At 42.8% G+C, this 23,488-nt stretch overlaps 1 protein-coding gene across 4 annotated transcripts in view; it reads right to left on the minus strand.

Annotated features, from left to right (window-relative positions):
- NEDD9 (neural precursor cell expressed, developmentally down-regulated 9) overlaps positions 1-23,488 on the minus strand; it is a 179,854-nt gene that overhangs the window by 26,147 nt on the left and 130,219 nt on the right. For 2 of the 4 annotated variants that reach the window (XM_008530705.2, XM_070584062.1), the window contains one exon: positions 1,039-1,485. In XM_008530705.2, the coding sequence (XP_008528927.2) occupies positions 1,039-1,485 (447 nt within the window). Of the gene's footprint in view, positions 1-1,038; positions 1,486-17,867; positions 17,936-20,574; positions 20,783-23,488 lie in introns of those variants that run through there. The other 2 variants (XM_070584061.1, XM_070584063.1) reach the window with 2 other exon arrangements.

Genomic DNA, 23,488 nt, shown 5'->3' on the forward strand with positions numbered 1-23,488 from the left:
AAATTATTCCATTCTTAATAGCAAACCATGCAGGACCCATTGTAGACTCTTGGAATTTGCCAGTAAATAAAAGAGAAAAGCCTTTCCTTGTAATGAGTCCAAAAGTATCATCTTGGTGTTGGCTATTACCCCCCATAAGTTTACTGACATTATTATCTTCCCAGCACTTATCCCCCCACCTGACATTACAGTGTCAGCTTCTGTCTCCCCACTACAATGTCCACATCATGAAGACTTTGCTCACTCTTTAATTCATCACTGTATTACAAGCACCAAAAATATACTAGATGCTTAAAATTTATTCAATTTATGAATTTCTATTTACCTCAAATTGTTACGGAATTTGGAATTATACAGACTGCTGAAGAGGTCCTCTCTTTCTTTAACATGATGCCCTCTTAAATATCCTAACTCCACTATTTTCACCCACTGCCTCAGTCATTATTATAGGAATTACTTGAAGGACAAAAGATTTCTAAATTCAGTAGGATCTGTATGTTTCAAATGAGTCAAACTTTAAGAACTTTACAGAACAAGTTGGTTGGCATGACCCACTTCCAGCTTCCTTTTTCCCTCTACTTCTGGAGGTTTCTTTGTGCAGCCAGGCCAATGGGGTCATGATTCAGCTTTTGGCAAAAGGAGTGTCCTTGCTAGATCATTGTGCTTGTACCAAATTTGGTGGCTTGTACCACTCAAGGAAGAAACATAAAAGACTGGAATCTATTTGGGCTTAGAACCTAGGTCTAAAAACAGATCTATCAGAAAGATGCAGAGAAACAACTTGATCCAGCATGACCCACAATGACAAAGGAACTTATAATGGCTGTGGATCAACAGTACTTGGCACGTGGTAGGAGTTAAAAAAAGTTTTGCTGACTGATGAATGGAAAAATGATGCAAAAATAATGCCCAAGCTAGGGAACTAGATATGCTTACTTCTTGGAAGTTTCAAGTTCTTATTTTGGGAACATTTTTATTGCTATGAGTGCAATGGAAAAAAATAAGCAGGAATAAAAATCCAGTGAGTCGCTCACTCACCTTTTTACTTAATTGGGGACCATTCGCCCCCCCAATGCCTCTCTGCACTGATGGTGGTACTTGATACACATCTTGTTCCTGGGTACCATGGCCAGTGGGTACCTGGTAAATTCCCTGATTTTGGTAGGAAGGTGGCACTTGGTAGATGGTGTCTCGAGAAGCACCCTGTGGGTTTGGTACTTGATAGAGCTTCTGTTGGCTGAAGGTCTGGTGCATCAGTCCAGGAGTGGGCTGGTCCTGGCTGGACGAGGTCTCCTGCACAGGGCCAATCAGAAGCTTCACCCGGTTGCCTGGGACAATGCCTTGCCGACCATGTAAGGAACAGAGCCACCATCCTTCCAGTCCTCCTGTGTTCTGCTCTATGACAGTCAGGATGTCTCCCTTGCGAAAGGCCAGTTCCTCAGCACACTCTGGGACATTGTCGTATAAGGCTCTTGCCATAAGATTCTAGGAAGGAAAGAACAGAGGGAAATCAGGTTAGAATATTGCCTCAGTCTCTTTAACACCTGAAGTCCAGGCTCTTATGGAGAAGCGCACTTCCTGGAAAGAAGAGAAAAATAAATCTGAACAGCCGCCCATAAGGAGAAAAACAGATGGTGCAGACAAAAGACAGAAACATACATACTGTGTCTGCCACCAATGACATCAGACTGCCTCCTCAGAAAAGCCCAGAACACCACAAGAGTTCTTTCCTCCAGCAGTAGATGCTGTGCCAAGGAATTATGAGTAGCACTGTTAAAGAGTTAGAGAACCGTTCACTATATAAAACATTTTCTTCCTTTCCTTAAAACCAGCTTAAGGAATAAAAAGTTCCAAGATATTCAGCTAGTCTATAATGGATATTTCTCAATGTTTTTATATATTGGAGGTAAAAAGAGTCAAAGAAAATCTCATTTAACAAACAGTACAAATGGCATTTATATTTGGTGTTAAAATGGAAACAAAAGTACACTTATATATGCCTTGGCAGGGCTTAAAAATTCTCATTCTCAGTTGATCAAGAGGTCCTTGGATACAGGGAGAATCTACAAGCAAGCATTTCTACCACGATAATCAAGCACGGGGCACAGAGTGACAGTAATCTACCTCTCCAGATTTGATGGCGGGCAGCTACAAAGAATTTATCACACATAGGTAGAGGCCATCTCTGTCTTTTTTGGTCTTTTATTCATACCTTTCCTGAGGGCCTCCCTCACCCTGCCACTTTATAACCTACTTCTTGAATCTAGCCATTCACATCAGAAAGGCTGTGCCTTCCCCTTTCATGGGCCCAAAACACTTTCTCTCTTTGTATGAAGGCCCGTCTGGCACATTCAGTACTAAGCAGACAGCCAAAGTAGGCATTCAGCAGAGAGCGGGCAGGCAGTACGTGCTGACATTCTTGGAAGCCTTTCAAAGGCTCTGAAGATTTCATTTCTTGGCGTGAGTAATGTTTCGCAGCACGATGGCAGCCATCACCACATGCCTGCTCCTTCCCGGCACACAGAGTGGCCGGGGAATGCTGTAAATTCATCACAAGCACTCAGAAAACTCAACGTGATCCCTGTAGTGCTTCCCTAAAGTGGCTGGATGGACCTGAGTCATTGCGATGGTGATCATTTGTGGGAGAAAGGACTGCTGATCAGATGGAGCATGTTTGTGACTTTACATATTTGTGGAATTTTTGGCAGTTGTTGTTTGGACTTCTGCCCCCTGTTTGTTTCTCTAGAAATGTGGACTTGGTCTTTCAGCCGCGTGCTTTTCATTCCTTAGTAATTGACACACGTTAATCATCTCCCCCTGTACTGTGCCCCACAAGCACAGGTCCTGTGCCGTGTGCTGGTTCTCTACTACGGAGTGGCCGTGCTGTGTAAAGGATCTCCCCTCTGGTTGGTAGTTGGGAAGGGGTCCTACTTTGATCTGTTAACCAATTTCCTCTTGGTGCAACTACTTAACCTAAGGAAAGGAGATAAAGCCATAGAGGTCAGTACCCAGGAAGCCTGGTGATGCTCTTTAAGAATAAGGTTGAAGTCCTTGTTCTCGGCAGTTTTGAGATGCAGGAAGTCTATGACGTAGACGGGTGAGCAGTAAGAGAAGCTAAAGAGAAACTGAGGGGTTTGCGTTCCGGGTGAAGATTTTACTTAGTATTTATATTCTAGGAAGCTTTGGGTTCCTTCTGACAATTAAAAGTTCACATACATAAAAATCAGGCAGCATCCTTTCCTGGTTGAAGAACCATTTAAAGATGTGTCATAATCCTAAAATCTCCTCTGTTTCTCTTCTTCCATCTTTTGGGGTTTTGTAATTTAAAAGAAAAGTCCTAGAGTTACAGAAGACAAGATTCTGGTCCTTTGTACCAAAATGACCTGAAGGACATTGCTCCAACAGAGCAGTATTGTGATTATAGAGCAGGCAGAGAGCTGACCACTCTGGTCTCTGTCCCTTTCTCTGGGGCCCATTCAACAATTAGCAATGGCTGGTAAGGAAGCCCCAAGATGAAATCAGAAGTCATAGGGTTGGGGCCAGTTCTATGGCATCTGAGAGTGGACAACTGTGCAATTATATTGGCTACAAAGAAGGGAGAGAAGAGAAACAGAAAAAGGTAGAAAGGCAAAGAACTAGAGACCCACTCAGCATAAATGAGCTGGAGGCGTTCGGAGTTGGGCCACTGCCATGGAACTCCATGAGGCACTGAAGCAGAGCCCCGACCGTGCTTGATTAGACGCAGATAGAAAGCCCTGTGTGAGGGGTGTTCTGGATGTTCTTTGTCTCCTGTCCGAGTGACCCCCCCGCCACCTGGTAAACAGCATGCTAATGTTCCTAGACGTGCCTCAAGAGCTGCTTCTCTGGGAAAACACTCAGAGCCTATTGTCCTTGCTAACTGAGGAGGCGCCATGGGTGAGTTCCCTGACGAGCTGTCCATGACTTCCCAGCAGTCCTCCCAATGCCCACAGAGATCAGGACTGTGAAAGAGAGCTGGGCATGGCTGTTAGTGGCAGGCACCCCGGGGCTAGCCTGCCACCTCACACACTGACAGATATTCTCAGCCTTGGCTGAAAAGGAGTGAGTTATTTAATATCTGTGCATGCCACAGAGAGTCAATGTCTATACCCAGCCACTCTCCCAACAGAAGGTTACAGCCACAGAGACCTTTAGAGAACACCTGCTCCCAACCTCTCTGTCTTGCAGACTAGGAAACACATCTGGGGAGGCCTTCCTTTGCCTAAGGATACTCTGTTGGTGTTAGACATGAGAAGAGAACCGTGTTCTCTTGGTTCGATTCTCTTTCCAGAACTCTAAGCCACCTTAGCTCTCTCTACACATGTCTTCCTGACTGGGCTCAATTCCATTATACAGAATAGTTCTGAAGATGACAGTTCTACTTATCATGTCTTAGAATAAACAGATTCTTGGGAGCTGGGATCCTAGCTGTGTGACTTGGGCAGATTACCTCTCCCCTTTGTGCCTTAACTTCTGATCTGTAAAATGAGAATGCAGATAACAGCACATACCTTATGAGTTTGCTGCGAGGATGAGCTAATTCAAGTCAAGTACTCACACACTACTGGACACTTACACAGCTACCGTGGCTATTTACTGAATTTGCTGGATGGCTCTTTGGCCTTAGGCCTCAGTTCACCTCCTCTCAGTTCTCAGGCAAGAGTTGGTCCCATTCAAATGATGCTATTATATGCATTTTTATACATATCTGATATTTCTCTTGCTCACAATTACATTTCAGGAGAACTGTATCTCGTGGCAATATTTCTCTGAATTAATAATGAGTTCTGGGGCCGGCTCCGTGGCCGAGTGGTTAAGTTCGCGCGCTCCGCTGGGGCAGCCCAGGGTTCGGATCCTGGGTGCGAACATGGCACCGCTCGTCAGGCCACATTAAGGCGGCGTCCCACATCCCACAACTAGAAGGATGTGCAACTAAGATATACAACTGTGTACAGGGTGGGTTGGGGAGATAAAGGAGAAAAGAAAAAAAAAGATTGGTAACAGTTGTTAGCCCAGGTGCCAATCTTAAAAATAATAATAATAATAATAATGAGTTCTGGTGATTGCAACCTCATGTCAAGTATTTACCTACAAATGGTAATAATGAAACTATTGGTTGCGTTCAAGAAAACTTTTGAGACAAAATAATAATAATATTACTGGACAAATTATGGATAAATATCATTAGATTCCAGCAGAGTACAATCCATCAGAAAGTGAGAAAAAACATGGGTAACGAGCGCGGCTTTTGAAAACACTTAGTGTGTCGGAGCAAGAGTTTAGCAAAATTAATTACAGCCAGAACACAAACCGTCTCATTCAAAAGTGGACATGCAACTCATAAATAGGCAAATCAAGAGTTAACTCCCCCAGCTGGGAGGATGGTGGGGGGGCCCTCTCTTTCAGTGCAGAGGTGTGATTCCTTAAGGCCACAAAGTCAGAAGGTGATTATCTGAATATCTTAGAAAAACCCAGGAGAGGCAGTTTGTCTATTCAAGATCTACTCTTTCTCCTACCCTGTCTGGGATATTTATCTTCAGGGCAGGGAAGGTCAACATAGAAACAAACCAAGGAGAGATAAGAGAGCTATGTAATTCTATATCCACTTGGACGGTTAGCCGGAGAGACTGGCAGTTGGAAATGCAGCTAGAGCTTGGCAAAGCACCCAAACAGTCGGGGCCCAGAACTTGAAAGCCAAGGGAACTTTAAACAATTATAGTCCAACTCTCGCACTTTACAAATGAGAAAAATGAGACTCAAGAAGTTAATGATTGGCCAAGTCACCTGGCAAGAAGGTCAAAGAGCTGGGACAAGAATTCAGGCCTCCTGTCTCCAGCTCCAGAATTAGGACAGTATTTAATAAAGTCAAATACGTGTGCTACAAAAGCTGTGGTTATAATCAGGAGTGGAAATTGGCATTTAGAGTCATAAATCTTATTTGAGGGTCCCCTAACATTAGCAGCCTCTAGTACTAATCCTGATTCCAATCTTTCCTTTTTTTCCCTTTTTTTTTAATTGAGGTAACACTGGTTTATAACACTATAAAAATTTCAAGCGTATATCATTATATTTCCATTTCTGTGTAAGTTACGTCATGTTCACCACCCAAAGACTAATTACCATCCATCACTACACACATGAGCTCAGTCATCCCTTTCGCCCTCCTCCCTCCCCCTTTCTCCGCTGGTAACCACCAATCTAATCTCTGTGTTTGTTTGTTGTTGTTGTTATCTTCTATTTATGAGTGAGATCATATGGTATTTGACTTTCTCCCTCTGACTTTATTTCACTTAGCATAATACCCTCAAGGTCCACCCATGTTGTCACGAATGGCAAAAGTTCACCTTTTTATGGCTGTGTAGTATTCCATTGTGTATATATACCACATCTTCTTAATCCATTCATCCTTTGATGGGCACTTAGGTTGCTCCCAATTCTTGGCTATTGTGAATACCCAATCTTTCTTGAAACTCTCTTTTGGCTTCCATGACTCCACTTCCTAGTTCTCTCTCTCCTCTTGTTCTTGTGACCACTCATCTTTCTTCTCCTGAACAGTTGAAAGGGGTTTTTTTTTTGCCCATCCCTTAAGTAATTGTGTTCCAAAGGGATCTCTCCTTTGCACTTTTGTCTTCTCTATATGCTTGCTCTCTGCAGGAAATCTCATCCATGCTGACGGCATCTAAACACACACATACACTCAGATCCATAGCTCCAGCCTAGATATCGCTTCTGCACTCCAGTCCCATATGTCCAATTGTCCAATGGGTATCTTCACCTCTCACTCAACCAGTGCAAAACCCCCTTTTTCCTGCTTTCTCTCTCTTAGTTAGCAGCATGCACACAGTTGCCCAAGAGAGCAGCCTCAGAGGTCTGCTGAGTCTCTTCCCAACCTGAAACTCAGTCAACTTGGACCCTGCTCCCCTCCTCACCACCACTCTTGGTTCCATGCTCTCCTCCTCACACCACTCCTAGCTCAGTGCCTCAGGAACTTTTTTTGGGAATATGGTAATTGCTTCCCAACTGGTTTTCCTGCATTTGGCCTCTTCCCACCTCAAACCCATCTTCCACATAACCAGAATAGTTATCTTTCCAAAACCTATCAGATTGTTTCCCTTTCCAGTTCTCTGTAAATCTATCTTACAGTATGACTTGTAGTAACCCATTCAAGACTGTGAACTCCTTAAGTTCAGGGAGGCTGTCTTATTCTGATGGCATTTCTAGAACTTTAGCCCAGTGTCTGAAACAAAATACACACTCATTAAATGTTTGCTAACTTGAAATGGATTCTGGACTCTGATTTCCTGGTTCTCTACAGAGAAGGTGAAAATGTTTTCTAGAGAAGTCCATGAGACACCTGGTTAAAATTTTCAGATGGACATGGGAAGATGAACGAGATAATGGAACCAAAAAGATCAATGGCATGTCCGAGTCACGTAAGCCACACAGCCAGAGAACGTGTGAGACAGCAAGCAGGAAAGCTCCCGCCCCTCCCTATTAAAACAGGATAATGACGTAGATGGGGAGGCTGAATCTAGTGTCCATGCCACTGAGCAAACAGGAAGGCCAAGAGGAGCTGACCATACCAGCCAGATCAAACACAATGGTCTCTGTAAGAACCTTTTCTCCCTTCAGTGTAGCAACCTACAGCTGGCAGCAGGTGACAGAGCACCATTCATACTTTGCCAGAACATTTGGGTTCTGCTGTTCCTGGTTTCCAAGCTATGCCTGAGGAGTGGGAAGAAAATATGGTACAACCAGCCAGAAGAGCGGGTACAGAGAGCTCCAGGTTGCATGACAGCTTCCACACCATCCCCCACGTTTTCCTGCCTTTTTTTTCCCCCACCACTATCAAAATGTCAAGAAAGCTTATTACTCCTACTGCCAGGGAAACTATCTGCTATTCCAAATACAGAGAGGTGTGACTTATAATTTCCATGACCATTCAAGCTGCTCTTTGAAGAGAAATGAGACACAATGGCTGGTGCGTCACCACTCTAAGACTGATAGCATCATCAATGGCCCAACTTCCTCTTATTATTTTTACTTCATTCTATATTTATCATGCAGGAGCTCCTGCCAAGGCCTCAAGGCTGACAGATTCTTAACAACATGACTTTCCTGTACCCAACCCCCCAAACTTTAGCCCTGGACTCTGGCAGAGCGCACATGCACACACACACACACACACACACACACACACACACAACAGATCCTGAGAAACAGACACAGTAAAGAAGGAAATGGCCATTGTCAAGGAAATCAGTCCTAAAGGAAGTGGCTAAGCGATGAGCATCACCAAGGTCAGTCTCAGGACACACTGGGGAAGAGAAAGAAAGGCGCCTGTGCTTTTGTGCCTGCTGACAAAGTCAGCTTCAGTCTGAGGGCCAACAAATCACTTTGGGTTCCTCCCGCCATCACCTTTAAGCTATAGGGGTATGTGGGATTTCAAAAGAAGGAAACAGCTATAGTCAGAAAACATGGATCTCTACAAATGTCTGGATTTCAAGTCTTGGAATACTTGGTTTACACCTGAGTTCTTTCATTGGATGACCTGGAATGCTGAATTTTCTAAGAACTGTATCCTCTGGAGATTAAGTAGCAGACACGAAGCTTTCAAGTTCAGGAGTTAGAAGACATGATAAATAGCACATCCATGTCTTTTTTTTCAGCATTATTTGTCGATTGCGATCTGAGATACTTCTCACTAAGTGATCTAAGAAGCCACAGAAAGGCAGCAGCGGTTCCTGCTAGGTCCCACTAGTCCCCAGTCATACTTCTGACTCCTGGTGAGGAGTGTCCCACATGTGCCACCAAAGATTCCTCTGGCACCTATACCACATTTTAGCCAATGATTTTCATTTTCTGGAAAGTACTTCTATACTCCTATGATGGTCACAAAGCTCACATGAGTATCTTGGACCCTCTCTGAATCTTCATGTCATTTACTCTGCCCCAAGTTGTTTTCTTAGATTTTCCAGCCTTGTGAACTTTAGCCACAGCATTCCCTTTTGACCATTTCTGAATGGGAGATGCTTTAAGAAATGTGACATTAGATACTTGTTTCCCAAAGGTACTCTCCAACATGCAGCCCTCACCTGTGCCGTGGGGCTGCGCCCTGTGCCTGGTCTCCTGTGAGGTTCCCAGGTTTGGGAATCTTAATGTCTCTTCCATACTGGCCTATTCCTATGTGAGGAGGGATCATTTAGAATCCAGCATTACTTTGGTCGTTCACATACCAAAGTGACACTACCTCTTGAGAGTTAGTGAGAAGATCTGATGCTCACTGCAAATTTGGATATTTGGATCTCAGAAAGAGTTTTTGATCTGACCAGATTTGGTAACATGATATGGACAGCATAGCTACGAGATTTAAAAAGCGTTTCTTCAAATGCTGGGTTCCCTTCCTTTTCTGCACTAGAATGAATGCCATCTATTCTCTCGTAATATAAGATTGATGCAGGACAGAAACTTCATATCCTGGGATTTGTTTATCATGGAACCAATGAAAGCCTGGAGTAAATCCTTTGTTTCATTTTAGGAAAATTACAGATGCGCTGTTAGGTAGGTGGTGTGCATGCACGTGGGTATGTGTGCAACTTCACGGCAGCTTCTATTATTTCTTAGCCTATTGTAGAGGATGAATTTGATTGCTGACAGCATTTGAGAAAAATAAACTAGCTTTTTGTGACAAGTCTGATGATTATAAATAATACATGTATCTTGTGAGCTCAATTTTCCACACTTCTGTGGTCTTTGAGATTTTCTTAAGCAACTCCTGAGGGCCTTAAAGACAGTGGAAGAACACCTAGGTTTCCATGGGTAGTGGAACCAGAAGTCACCCATAGGTTGACCAGAACCAACTAGACTAGAATTTTACACTAAGAAGGGATCCTGGAGATCATTCTAACCCAATCTTCTTGCTTTACAGTCCAGAGGGTCTCCTATTAGATTAGCAGCAGAGCCAGAACTAGCATCTGGTTCCCCTCTTAATCTAGGACTTTTTCCACAGACCAGGATGTGCATCCTAAGAAATTTCTCCATCTTCGAATTTAGTACTATTGCTATTAAGCCTTGGAATTTATAAGCATTTGTCTCAGGTTGCCTGGTTTTGATAGATTTAAGTAGAGTCTATTGGCAAAGGATCAAAAACACGGGGCAGGCACAAACTCTTTTCTGGGTTCTGTCCCTAGATAAATCTGACAGGCACCATATAATGATGAAGACCTGACACCCGCTCACCCAAAAGATATGTTTTATTAACAATAAAACAACCATCTGGATTTCAGCCAACATTACAGTGTTGGCACCAGATCACTTCTATCTGCCTGTCTAGACAAATCCCTCTAATATCCAGGTACTTGGGGAAGCGAAATGAGAATTAAGTTATAAAGGAGTAGGAGATGCCAGTCCACTATATTATAGTACATTTCTCAAAACAATATCACTTCTCAAAAGTCAAAACACACAAGTTATAACATCTAATAAAGTATTTGAAAGAAGGGAAAGATCTTCCTATTCTTACATTCCCATATATCTTATCTTCCTGCACCGCGGTATGAAGCCCCCAAGGTATGATGTTATATCTAAACCCACCAATACCGATGTGTGCACATGCTAGCAATCCTCATCAGTCTCCCAGCCCAAACCCAGCTGATGTAACTTGGATGCCACCCCTTACGGGAACTCTTTTAGATGTCACCTGACCTAGGTTTGGAACCTGATTGCTATTATCCCACTTAATTTGTGAGGTCCTCAATGAATTTTAAAAAATGGGTCCATACACTTGGCCGAGAGGGTGTATACAATCATATGCTGTCAGCATTGCAACTGCAGAGTTGTCTCAAGAAAGAACCTTTAGGTGCCTGTCAGGTGGCATGGTGGTTAAGTTCCTGTGCTACATTTCGGTGGCCCAGGGTTTGCTAGTTTGGATCCTGGGTGCAGATCTACACACCGCTCATCAAGCTATGCTGTGGCAGCACCCCACATAGAAGAACTAGAAGGACTTACAACTAGGATATACAACTATGTACTGGGGCATTGGGGAAGGGAAAAAGAAAAGAAGAAGATTGGCAACTTATGTTAGCTTAGGGCCAATCTTCCTCACCAAAAACCCCCCAAAAACATAAAAACCTTTAGATGCTGCAGCTTTTTAGCTAGAAGAGAGAGGAAAGATGGCAGGAGCAAATGGAACAGAGGAAAACCTCAGAATGAAATTGTTCAGTGGCTAGAAGTATATAGACAAGCTCCTACATGTACATATCATACACCAGTTTATGAGAATAAAATAGCTTTCTTCACAGCCCAGTTCTAAATGCATGTTCCATTATTTTCATTGTATTGTATATTAAATTATATATATGCCAGAGGAAGACTTCAGAGAATTATGGCCTGAGGGTTTTACATGTGACTGGGTGAGATCCCACGCTTCTTAGTATTTTGTGGTATTCTCTTGAACAAATTGAAACTAAGTGTGTAAGAGGACGTTTCCTTTTGGTTAGGTCCTGTTACACTCAGCTCAACCTCAGTCATGATAAAATTATGGCGAACAGTTCTACAGTTGTATTTTTGTGCTTCTATCACATAAAACCAGTGAGGCGATGATTTCTAAGCAGAAAGAAGTAGGAGAGATTAGACTAGTGATTCTTAACTAGGGGGGATTTTGTTCCCCCAGGTGACATTTGGCAACATTGGGAGACATTTTGTTGTTGTCACAATGTGTGTGTGTCACTGGTAGTTATTGGGTAGAGGCTGAGGATGCTGCTAAACGTCCTGCAATGCACAGGACAGTCCCCGCCACAAAGAGTTATCCAGCCCTAAATGCCATTAGTGCTGAGCTGGAGAAACCCTGGACAGAGGACTGGATCTAAATTGAATTAATACAGAGTCCAGTCTCAGTCCTCATAGCGTAAGACTAATGACAATGAAATCACTGCCTTTTGTGCCTCTGTTTCCCTATCTGCAAAATGGGGATCATGAACGTGTTCTTTATAATAGTATTATGAGGAATCATGAAACTATACGCGAAACACTCTGATTTCTTCAGAAAAGTCTCTATAAAATCAAAGCACAGTTATTACTCACTCTTATGAGCTCATGAAATTGTGTCTTAAGAACTGGACTCCTCCCCCTCAAAAAAAAATTCCTCCGGGAATAGAAAACAAACCAGAAATGATCTCATCATGATTACACCTGCCACACCAAAAACAGACACAGTTCAGAGAAACTAAATTCTTTCCCTCCAGCAATGAAGTAAGCTGCGTCTGTAATTAAGACCTTAATAAGGGAGGCAGGAGGCCTGATGCAGCCGCTGCGGGCTACGAGGCCCAGGGCTGCCACGCCAGGTTCCAAACAAGAACAAGGGAAATACAATCTCCCTCCTGCTTAACGCTCCCAGGTGTTCTCTGCGCGTGTCCATATCGCAAAATGGGCTTGCTCTCGTTTCTAAAGATGCCCATTTCTGCAAGGAAAAAAGAAAAGGAGCAGCTTATTATTTATAAGTAAATGTTATTTATGAGTCTACATGAAAAATTTACCTGGATCCACTTAAAAAAAAGCCTTTTAGATAATTTCCTGTCAAAAGGTTGCCATAAGGGAAAAGGGGTAGCACTCTTGACAGCTGATGGATCTCTGGAGCAGCCCACGTTGACTGTCTAGAGTGACCATGTGTTCCTGAACTTTCCAAGACAGTCGTAGTTTCAAGTATCCTTCCCATTGTCAGACCATATGTCCCATTTTTGGGTTTGTGAAACACAGATACATACCTGCAGAAATTACATATATATTTTAAACTAAAAATGAAAGATAGGCATTAGCAAGTATGTATCTTGCCAATGGGTCTGCCTTAGTTGAATTTAGGATTTGGGAGAAAAAAAGATAGGTCCTGGTAAGAATCTTCGATTCAGTCAATGCACGTGTTCTCTAATTGACAAGATGATCTTTACAAGGAAACAAGATCTATTCCAAGGGCCTCTGGGCCTCTGTGAGATTGTCTACAAGTCCAGCTCCACAGTTACTGGGGTCACGAAGAGAAAGAATGCTGTGGGGCTAACTGTATTCCTAATGTCCCCTCCCCCCCCCCCCCTTTAAGGGCATGCTCCTCACACTTTGCTCTGAGAGAAAAGGGTCAGAGAATCAGAGAAAAACAAGAAGGTCTGGCCCAGATGAGCACTCCAGGGAAAGGAGACTTCAGAATTTTGCTCTGTCAATGCTGCTGTGAGGTACTGCAATCCACTAACCCATTTCCTGCCACATTCTAAGTCATACCACAAATGATTCATCGACAAAATTCATCGACAGATTAGTGACATGTCCTGTTAGATACTAAAGGTTCTAAACTCCAGGAAAACTGGAGTTCAAGAAGCGTCTAGACGTCCACCTCATTTCCCTTCCCAGGGTTCTGGCTTTGCTTGTTATGGTTATTTGGGGTTGGGGGTGTAGGGGGAAATCCCAGCTTATTCTTTCAGAAGAGCACAGAGCCTGGGGACAGAGAAGCCTAGATGAATCCTGTGTTAGCCACATCTCCTGTAGGAGTGAGCTGCTAAATTAAGGGTAACAATGAGAATCAATGAGATTAAAGCTAGTTCATAATTAGCAAGAGACAACATAGGGTTTCCACATAACTAAAAGAAATTAGGAAAGATGTTAATGGCCCTTCATACTGTCTAAATACATATTGTTTTAATAAATAAAAAGAAGATCCCGTTCAAATCTTAGCTTTATATGCCTTCTGGTTACTGCAGCTTTCCATTGAGCTTCACAAATATTCCTCCCCACCCAACATACATACAGAGTAAAGAAAGGAATTAAAATTAAATTCAAAAGGAGCTATCAAACATTTTTGTGCAATATTTGCATTTTTACCTGTTCATGTAATATTACATATTCACAGCTCAATCTTTATTTCTAGAAAGCATAAACATCAACATTCCACATGAGAAACATTTTTGCTAACATCTTCTAACTATTACCTTGACATACTAGAAATAGCAGAAGGAATTCTCACTTGCAACGTACGCACCAAGATTTGCAAAGGAATAAGGCACCTCCAAAACGACGGACGCAGCCTTTGAATAAAGATCTTGAACTACCTATTTACACACCATTCAGCACCATTAATGGTTGGGGAGGAGGTTTCCGGGAAAGGGACTAGCTCTTTTTTAAGAATAAACTGGTATTTAATGTCCACGATGGGGCCCAGGCGTATGTATTTGCAACCATTCCACCGGCAATTTTAATATCTCCATAATGAGATGCCCCACCCCCCACCTCAACCATGAAAAATCACGGTCACACAGCATCACTACTCATATTTCCTGGAGTGCCCATTCCACTTTCCTCAAAGTATATGCCTCAGTCAGCTAGATCGTATTGTCTGCTAAAAGTACCTTCTAAAAGACTTGCTCTTCCCGGTGGAGGGTGGAAAAGGTCACCAACAAGGCCATTTATCTTAAAATGAAGATTCCTCAGGAAAATAGTCTTTTGCAGCTAGGCTGTAATGTTCCCCAGGCATGCAGAGTCCTCATTAACCAGTAACAATTACGGCAGGGAGATGACTGGAATGTTGTAAGTAAATAAGATGGAGCAGGGTGTTGTTGACAAGTATAAACAAGTTTTTTTTGGGGGGGGGGTCCCTCTTTCCATGCCCATACTCTTTGCCATCATCCATTGCCTAGGAAACCGGCAGCTATTCTCTGCATTTTAAATTAGAAATATAGCATTTCTTCCCCACGGCCCTGTTTTGTCATCTTGGCAAGGAGCCTTGGTAACGAAGTCTCTACGTCACTGCAGAGTACTGCCATGGTCCCGGTGGCTGGCATTTTAAACCAATTTGTTTAGGTGTCTTTCTAAGCCTAAAATGATCTAAAAATAGATCACTAAGACCTCTTACTTCACATCTACGTCACTCTAACTGACCGCAATAGGATAAGGGATATAGTTTACCCTTTATCCCCCAACTCATCTCCTTTGTGTTTGACCTTTGGTTTTTCACACTGGTGACTTTCTCTTTTCCTTACTAATATTTTTGTTATGGATAAACAATTCTAACAAATGTTTCCTCTTAAATTTTTACCTGTATAATGCTTCCATATCTATATATGTGTAAATATATAATATACAGCTTCTAATGCATCATATAATGGCTGCCATTTTTAAATACCTACTGTGTGCTAGAAACTGATGATTTTCATATATGATATCCTTACAACTATCTGATAAGACAGATATTATTACTCCCATTTTATAAATAGGAAACAGAGGCCTAAAGTAGCTTGCCTGAAATTACACTGTTAGAAAGTAACAAAAGTGGGATTTGAAACAAAATTCATGTTCTTTCCACTATGCCATACAGTTTCAGATTCTTTGTAATGGTTACTTGTAGAAGTATTTTATGAAATTCAACATTTGTTGAGTATTTACTATGAGCAAGATCCTGTACTTTCAGGAATATCAAATCTTATTAGTAACAATGAAGATACCAAGTCATTAATATATTAGCAAGTGGACACATAGGCATGCTGGTAAGTCCCTGTGTCAGGCATCTGCATTTCTACAGCACACATCCAGGCCTCTGGGATACTAAACAACAGTCAATCATCTTAACCTGGTAACGGGGATTTTGACATAATACCATCATCAGGTCTTGAGTCCACCCCATCCTTTCAACATCTATTGAGTATCTGCCATATAAGGAGAGCTGCGGTGGCCCAGCACTGTCTACTTACCATACGCCAGGAGCCACGGTTAATACTCTACATTCATATATTATCTTATTTAGGCCTTAGAACAATAGTATGTGGCAGTCATTATCTCTATTTTACAGATAAGAAAACTGAGGCTCAAAGAGCTTCACTTGCCCAAGTTTACAAAGCATTAAGTCACAAGAAACAGAAATGCCTTTCTCCAAGGCTCACACTCTATCTTGTCTCTACTAGAGAACATTTGAGATTAAGGCACTGCCCCTTCAAGCCCATAACTGATCCTAGATCACACTTTTTAGTCAAGGACTTGTCTATCAATCTGCCTCTACATACAAATAAAGGGTGGGTCTCCAGAATTCAATGGGGCTTACTTCAAACTGGACAGCCCCAGCGGGCAACTTATATGAGTTACAGCTTCGTTTAGATAGTGGTTTCACCGAAAGGCATTAATAAGTAAGGCAGTGCTAACAGAGTAGGGCAGAGGTGAAAAACATACAGCCCATCCTAGGGGTCATAGGACAGACAAGGAGACAAAAGGTCAGGCTTTTGATTGTTTTATAGAGTGGATGGATGAAGAAACATGACTGGTGGGGAGTGACAGACTAACCAGGTCACGTAGGCACAAGCAGACAGGGGCAAAGGAACAGGAGCAGCAAGGGACCATGATTACCCAGAGCAGAGCCAAGAGGGAGGAGAGAAGGAGGCGCACACGGTGGGCTTTGAGAGTGGCAGGTCTGCGTTGGGGGTGAGGCGAGTCCTACAGAAGTCTGGTATCAGAGAACATAAGGAATGCTTGAATGAAAAAATGAGAGACGATGAGGTCATAAGGGCACAAAAGGCGGACAGAATTTGCAAAGGGCCTTGAAAAGTAGAGAGGAAGTTTCTTTTTGAAGTCTTTGAGGGGGCAGACAGGAAGCCACTGATGAAGTCTGAGAAGACTGATGTACATACACTCCAGCAAGGAAAGGATGCTAAAGGAATCCTTGGTGTGTTCCCCACTATGCAATGTGCTACACTTGGTGTTATCAAATCACCCTCAGTTTTCAAAGACTTTCATCCCTGTGCAGGTAAGTCATTTAGCTCTGAATATGGGTTTTCTCAATAAATAAATACATAGATAATAAAGGTAACACTTTTCAAAGCATCTTTTGGTGCTTTCAAATTCATAGATCCCACATAAGATTTAAAGAGGGGGCGCAGGAGTCTCTAATTTGGACTGAATGCAACAAATCATTTAGAAGAGAAAAAAGAATTTGAAACCACAGTGTCAGAGTGAGGAAAGAACTGGGAATTACAGAGTCATTGATTAAATCAAAGACCCTTGATCATTCCTTCTCAGGCCAGCTTGAGAAAATAAAATGTTTTCAAAGTCCCCTTAAAAGCTTTCATAGTACACACTTTCTTGTTTCCCAACCTACCGAGCCCACATTCAAGCAGATCACAGGAATCTGAATTTCAGAATGTGGTTTTCTTAGTTGTATTGTAAGTTTCATCTGCAACTTTTTTCAATCAAAACGTTTAAGAATGATTTTGTTGAACAGCAGACTAAATAACTAACTTAGAATTTAAATGTAGGCACACGGGGTTCAGAAGTTTGGCAAAGCCACAAAAGCTGCTCAGGTATTAGTGATCAGACAGGCAGTGCCTGCAGAGCACTGACCAAGCCTGGGCCTGCAATAAGTGGGCAGGGTCGGGGGGGGGGGGGGGGGGCAGCACAAAGTGGGCGGAGTCTGGGGCCTGGGCCTGCACAAAGTGGGTGGGGCCTCCAGGGAGGGTGCGGATCTCTGCTCAAATACAGCTGTGCAGGGCCCTTCACTCACCCTCCTGGCAAACAGCAGCAACAATCGGCCTCCAGACCCTCAAGAGGGAAGCCTTCACTGAGTAAGCCACTGCTATCCAGGCGCAGCCTCCTCCCCCCATTTCAGAACATGCTCTGAGTATTCAGAGGAGCTTGTGGAAAACACTTAATAAATGAAGCCCCCATAATTTACCATCACAGAACCTCAGACTGAATCCTTTTAAGAGAAACAGAACCTTAAGTACACATGAGAGTGACTGCAGCCTTCCTATGTACAAATAAAAAACACATAATGAAATAAAAATAGACTAGATACGTGTTAACCGAAAAAGTTTACAGAAGTAACAGCTTACATTCCACGGTTCTCAAGATTATTGTAAATACGTGGCTGGCCGACCTGGAGCTGTGTGTGAGTGCAAAATGAGTGCAAGTCTGGTAACTGTTCTCTAGTTACGATCCCCAAAGTAGGCAAACCAGATAATCTGGTTTAAAAAAAAAAAAATCTTCTAGTGGCTGGATTATAAATCTCTCAGGGAACATTTTTAAGTCTGACTGTGCTAAATTTATAGTGTATAGACCAACACAGTATTTAAAAGATAATTCCTGACTCCAGGATTTTACAATCTAATAATTATCTGGTTTTACTACCTAAGTGGCTCAAGTTAAACAAGTAACTGCCAAATGTGCATTTCACTTTGCTTTGCAGAATTACTGTCTAAAAAAAGAAAATAAGAATCTATCCTGCAGGATACTTGGGATGAATAGCCTTAAACTTCCTGGGAGAAGAAAACACCAGTCAGACATTTTCGAGAGGTCACAGATGGTTCTTTCTCTGACTCTAATGGTGGTTTAAAGTCACAAGTTCTGGAGCCAGATTGCCTTGGCTCAAATCCCAGCTCCACCACTTTTTAGCTGTGTGGCTTTGTATAAATTGCCTAGCCTCTCTGTGCCACAATTTCCACATTTGAAACTGAGCATAATAATACCCGCCTCATGGAGTTATTGGGAGAGTTAAATAGGACAATTCTCTCCTTACCTCTTATGTCATGGTAAGTCTTAAGAAATGTGATTTATCACTCTATCTTTGTGTCACCTCCTCCACTTAAAATAACAAAATCCTATCCTGAAATAAAGTTGTCCATTATTAACTAGAGAGAAAATAGGCTTTATAAGAAGGGAAAGTAGATTGCTTCAGCTATTGGTTTATTTTATAGTCACCACAAGGTGTCAATCTGTCATTTGGTCCTTCGAAGTCGGTATTTTTGCTGGTGAAGGTGTCCACAAGCTAATAAAACTCATACAGTTACATCACTTGGCAGGGCGTTTGTTCCACACTGGTAAGACCAGGCAAAGAGGAAGATTTTCTCCATGAATGACAATCGCAATTTACATTGTCAGTTGCCACGATGTTTTCTTTCCATAAGAGTAAAACTAAACATGATGAGGTCATTGAATAAAAGTGACTTTAGACTTTGTCACTTTTGTCACTTTCTAGATTGCAGCACTCAATGTTAATTTCAGCCATTTATACTTTCCAATAATAAAAGTAGAAACACATTTTCCCTTTTTTTTTTCCTGAAAGGCAGTTTTTATGAAACTGAAGGCATTCAGCCATAGGGAGAGGAGGGGCAAAGAGTCACTGGAGGCCGCCTGAGATCTGGTCCTGTCACTCTTCTCAAGGAAATACGGGGAAACCACTTCAAGAGAGAGAGCTTTCTCACCAGGGAGAAGGACTTGTTTTTGGATGCATCCTAAAGGCAAAAATATTAAGAATCTTCAAGATTATCTGTGCCTCTGATCCTTCCTATTGAGACAGATACTGGAAAGCTGATAGTACAGTGGTAACTGATAGCTATGTCTTCAGACAGTTGTAACCTTTTCAAGAACTGTAACTCATGTGTTACAGTAAAGACTTTCTACATTTAGATTTAGAGCTTTGGAACAAGATTTATAGCTTTTGAACAAAAGATTTATCACTGAGGTCAGCCAGTGGCTATTAGCCAGAACCAAGTATTTACAACCTCACATTAAAAAAGGATGGGCCAGAAGCTAGATAATACAGAAAGAAAACAAAGTAACTCCCAGCTAGCACCATCCTGAACGTCAAAAGAAATAGAAATTGTCACCCCAAAAGCATAGCCACCTTGCAAAAATTCATTTTAATAATAGCACGTTTGTTTAAACGCACTAGGACTCGTGTCTATTCTAGAATAGAAATATTCATCCTGCAAGGAATATTCATGCCCAATTCATTACAATCTGCTTCTGTATGGTGTCTCTGGAAGATGCGTGCCTGATTAGGTGGGGGCAACGTAAACAAAACGGAACATGCCAAGCATGTTAAAATCCTTTTGCCAAGAATAAACACACAAACAATGGTGCAAAATGCATGGGAAAATAATGCTGCCGAAGTATTATGACACTGTGAGCTTCAGGGACAATAAGCTCCCTGGAGCCTTCAGACCCTCAGTCCATTCACAGGCCAATAAAAGTGCTTTCAAGAGATGGCAAATACCCATTTGTTCTTCCATCCAACATCATTTAAGGATGTCAAAATTCTCCGTCATGAGCTGTATAATAGTACCTGGGGCGTTTAATTTCTCCCCCGAAAAGTGCACATGGGAGACTGCTTCCCAAACCAGACGCTTAAAGCAAAGGCTGAAAACTGCTCTAAGCCAGTCTGGGAGACTCAGCAGTTCGGATTCCTCTCTTCTTATGGCTCCCGGGACAGTGGAGGCCAGGCCTCGGGGAGCCGGGGAGACGTGAGCTAACGCCTGCTCCGCTGCAAGTGACCCACCCTCTGACCCGCAGCGGCTGCTGTGGACCAGCTCGAAGACTAACTCCGCACAACGTTTAGAGCAGACGGCCCCGGGTGTGCAGTGAACTCCGGCGCGGGGCTTAGAGGCTGGCTCTCCGCCTGCCCGCTTGTATGCCGCCCTCAGTGACAGAGACCCATCTCAGAACTCTGTGGGGCACAGTAGGAGTCCCTGCAGAGAAGCTGTCACAGTGGGAAACACACACACACCCCCCGGAAACCTTATGTAAAAGGCACCTTCTTACCTTATACTTCATCTCGGCAGCAGTGACTTGAGCCGTTTTCCTACCCTAGTCAGACTGCATTAAGCACGAGCTGTCCGCCCCATTTAGTGCAGTGAGCGCTAAATGAAAGTAAGAACGCTCCGCGCCGGCCGGGGTGTCAGTCGCAGCTCGCCCAGCGCCCGCACGGCTGCGCTCGCCGAGCCTCTGAGCTCACTGTGCAGATCGAGGCGGGCTCTTCACGGGCCACATTTGCATACCGCCCCTCCATTGGCTAGTGGGCCAAGGTAATACCCATGCCCCGCCCACCTCTTAACTTCAGAAAACTCCTGACAAAGAACTTGTAATGTGATCATTTTTTTTACACTGTCAGAAAGGGTGGAAAATAAAACAAAGTGGGGAACCGTCCCGAACCTTACTCCACCCCCCCAAAACCCGGGAAAAGGAGATAAATTCTTTTCTTTTTTTAAAGTTAACCTAAGTTTTAAAGAAATCGGATTCACAAAACAGTCTGACAGTCGTGTTTCCTGTGACCTAGCAACTCCTTCATAAACCCATTTCATTTCAAAGCCATTCACCTCACAATCTCTACATGAAACGAACTCGGGGAACAAAAGGTTTTCTGTCTCTGGGCCCCTTTTTACTAACTACCCCTGCTGATATCTCTCTCTCTCTTTCTCTGCTCCCTCCCCTCCGCTTTTTCTTGGCTGTTTGCTTTTTTTGTTCTTTTCAATGTTCAAAGTACTTCCCAAGTCAGTCTGCAAGGAGCCAGAATACAATTCTCCCTCAGTGAAAAGGAGCTCCCTAGCAGGAGCACCAGAGTTTCCCTGGCTGGGTTCTCACGAGGGCCCCACAGAGTTGACTGTCAACCACATTCAGCGACCTTCTCCGGGCTGTGCTGAGGATAAAGGTTAGACGTGACCTCTCAGATGGGGCTGGCCAGGGCACGCCCTATACATCATCACTGTCCACTGAGTGCTGTGTTCTTTCATGGCTGGCATTTCTAGCTCCAGCTTTGAACACTGCAGTTTTTCCTTCTGACCTCTCTCCTGAACCCCTTAACCCACCAACACTTATTATCTGGGGAACAAAAAATGCCCACTGTTTGACGAGCCTGGTTAAAAAGATCAGTCTCTTCAGTGAAGCATAGAACATTTGGTTCAGCTTCATGGTTTCTATAGAGAAAGAGGTCCCTCAGGAGAGGACAGAAATGGTCACCTCCAACAACTCTTCTGAAGGATGGAGTGGTCAGAGGAGAATTCCTTTTCACTGAGCCTGGGGACTGAGACCTGGTGAGTGCAGACAATACCAGCCCTGAGGGGGAGGGACTCCAACCAGACTACAGACTTGGATGGAAAAATCAGCCCTTATTTATTTTCCTGACCGAGTTGGATCAGAATCAGTTTGAGTTTTTTCCTCCCAAATTCCCAGTGGATTAAAACTCTACTTTTATGATCTAAGCAAAAAGGAGAGCTGCTGTCCTACAAAAGTGGTTTCCAGACACAGGGCTCACAGTTGAGATCACTGTTTAATGTGGTACCGGTTCCCTAGACATGACCGCCAGGCGGTCATAAGGAGGTTGACACACAGGTTTGGGCCTCAGCGAGGCCTTGCTTTTCCTCATTTAGCCTTAGAGTGAAAATGAGCCTGAGTGATTTTGCAAGGTCTTTATGAACACAAATTAAGCATGTAGCATATTGCCCGGCAAGGATCTTGCAAGCAGGCCCACAGACTTATGGGAGAGTCATTAGTTTGCAGGAAATTGTTTTGGTGTCTGCCTGGCGAAGTCAAAGCCCTCCCCATCTGTAAGATGAGTCTGTGGCTTCCAGGAGCTCTAGATAACACCCCTTTGGCTTCCTAAGCAGGAAAGCTGAAGCCGCCTTCTGTTTTGTTTGATGAGCACCACTGACGAGTGAACACCACCTCACCCCAATTTAATGCTTTCAAACCATTTCCCAAAGCATCTGCAGGGCTTTTGGTCGTTTCATTCTCTAGCTTGAAAGCTTAATTCACACCAACTGGCCCTCCTGCTTTCCTGTTTCTATCCTGTACAGTAAGACTTAAAATCTACCTCAATTTCATTTCAAGGTGGTTTGGGTTGTCGTATTGTTATAGAAAGAAAAGCACAAGGGTGTTGGAGTCCGTAAACCTGTATTAGAATTTCAGCAAATTTCTTAACTTCTTAATTATGGTGTCCTACAGTGTAAAATAGAGAAAATAATAATACTTACCTGTTAGGGTTATCATAAGGATTAAATGAGGTAATGTGGATAGAAGTTAATAGTACTAGGTACACAGTAAAACCTTAATATATGGTTGCTTCTTATTATTATTACCATTACTAATTATTATGTTAACATTAAATTTATTATATATTATTTTATTACTGTATCATATGACATTATTGTTATAATATAGTATATAAATAACATTAATATTTAATTATTATATTAATTATAACTATTATCGCTATTAGACTGTTATTGACAGTACATATAAGCGTGGCAGGCATTCAGAAAAAGGCGGAGTCCCCTCATCTGTGTGCCAGCCTTTCACAGGGCATCTTTCTAATTTAGCGAATACCCGTGGAGTACCCACCATGTGCCAGGTACTGTTCTAGGTGAGGAAGATACAACAGACAAAATTCATACCCTCATGGGGCTTACAGTCTAGTGGGAGTGGAAGACAATAACTAAATGGATATATAATACAATTTTGGAGTGATAAATGCATGAAGAAAAATTAAACAAGGAAAATTGCTAGACGAAAACAGACCAGGATGCGGGGCTGGGGGTGTGGCTCTTAGTTTAGAGAGAGTGATCAGGTAAGCTCCTCTAAGGGTGTAATATTGAAGCAGGAATCTGAACAACAGGAGGGATCCACTCAAAGATCAGGGGAAAGAACATTCCAGAGAGAGGAAGTGACCCATGGAAAGGCC

Source organism: Equus przewalskii, chromosome 19 (assembly GCF_037783145.1).
Source record: "Equus przewalskii isolate Varuska chromosome 19, EquPr2, whole genome shotgun sequence".
NCBI lineage: Eukaryota > Metazoa > Chordata > Mammalia > Perissodactyla > Equidae > Equus > Equus przewalskii.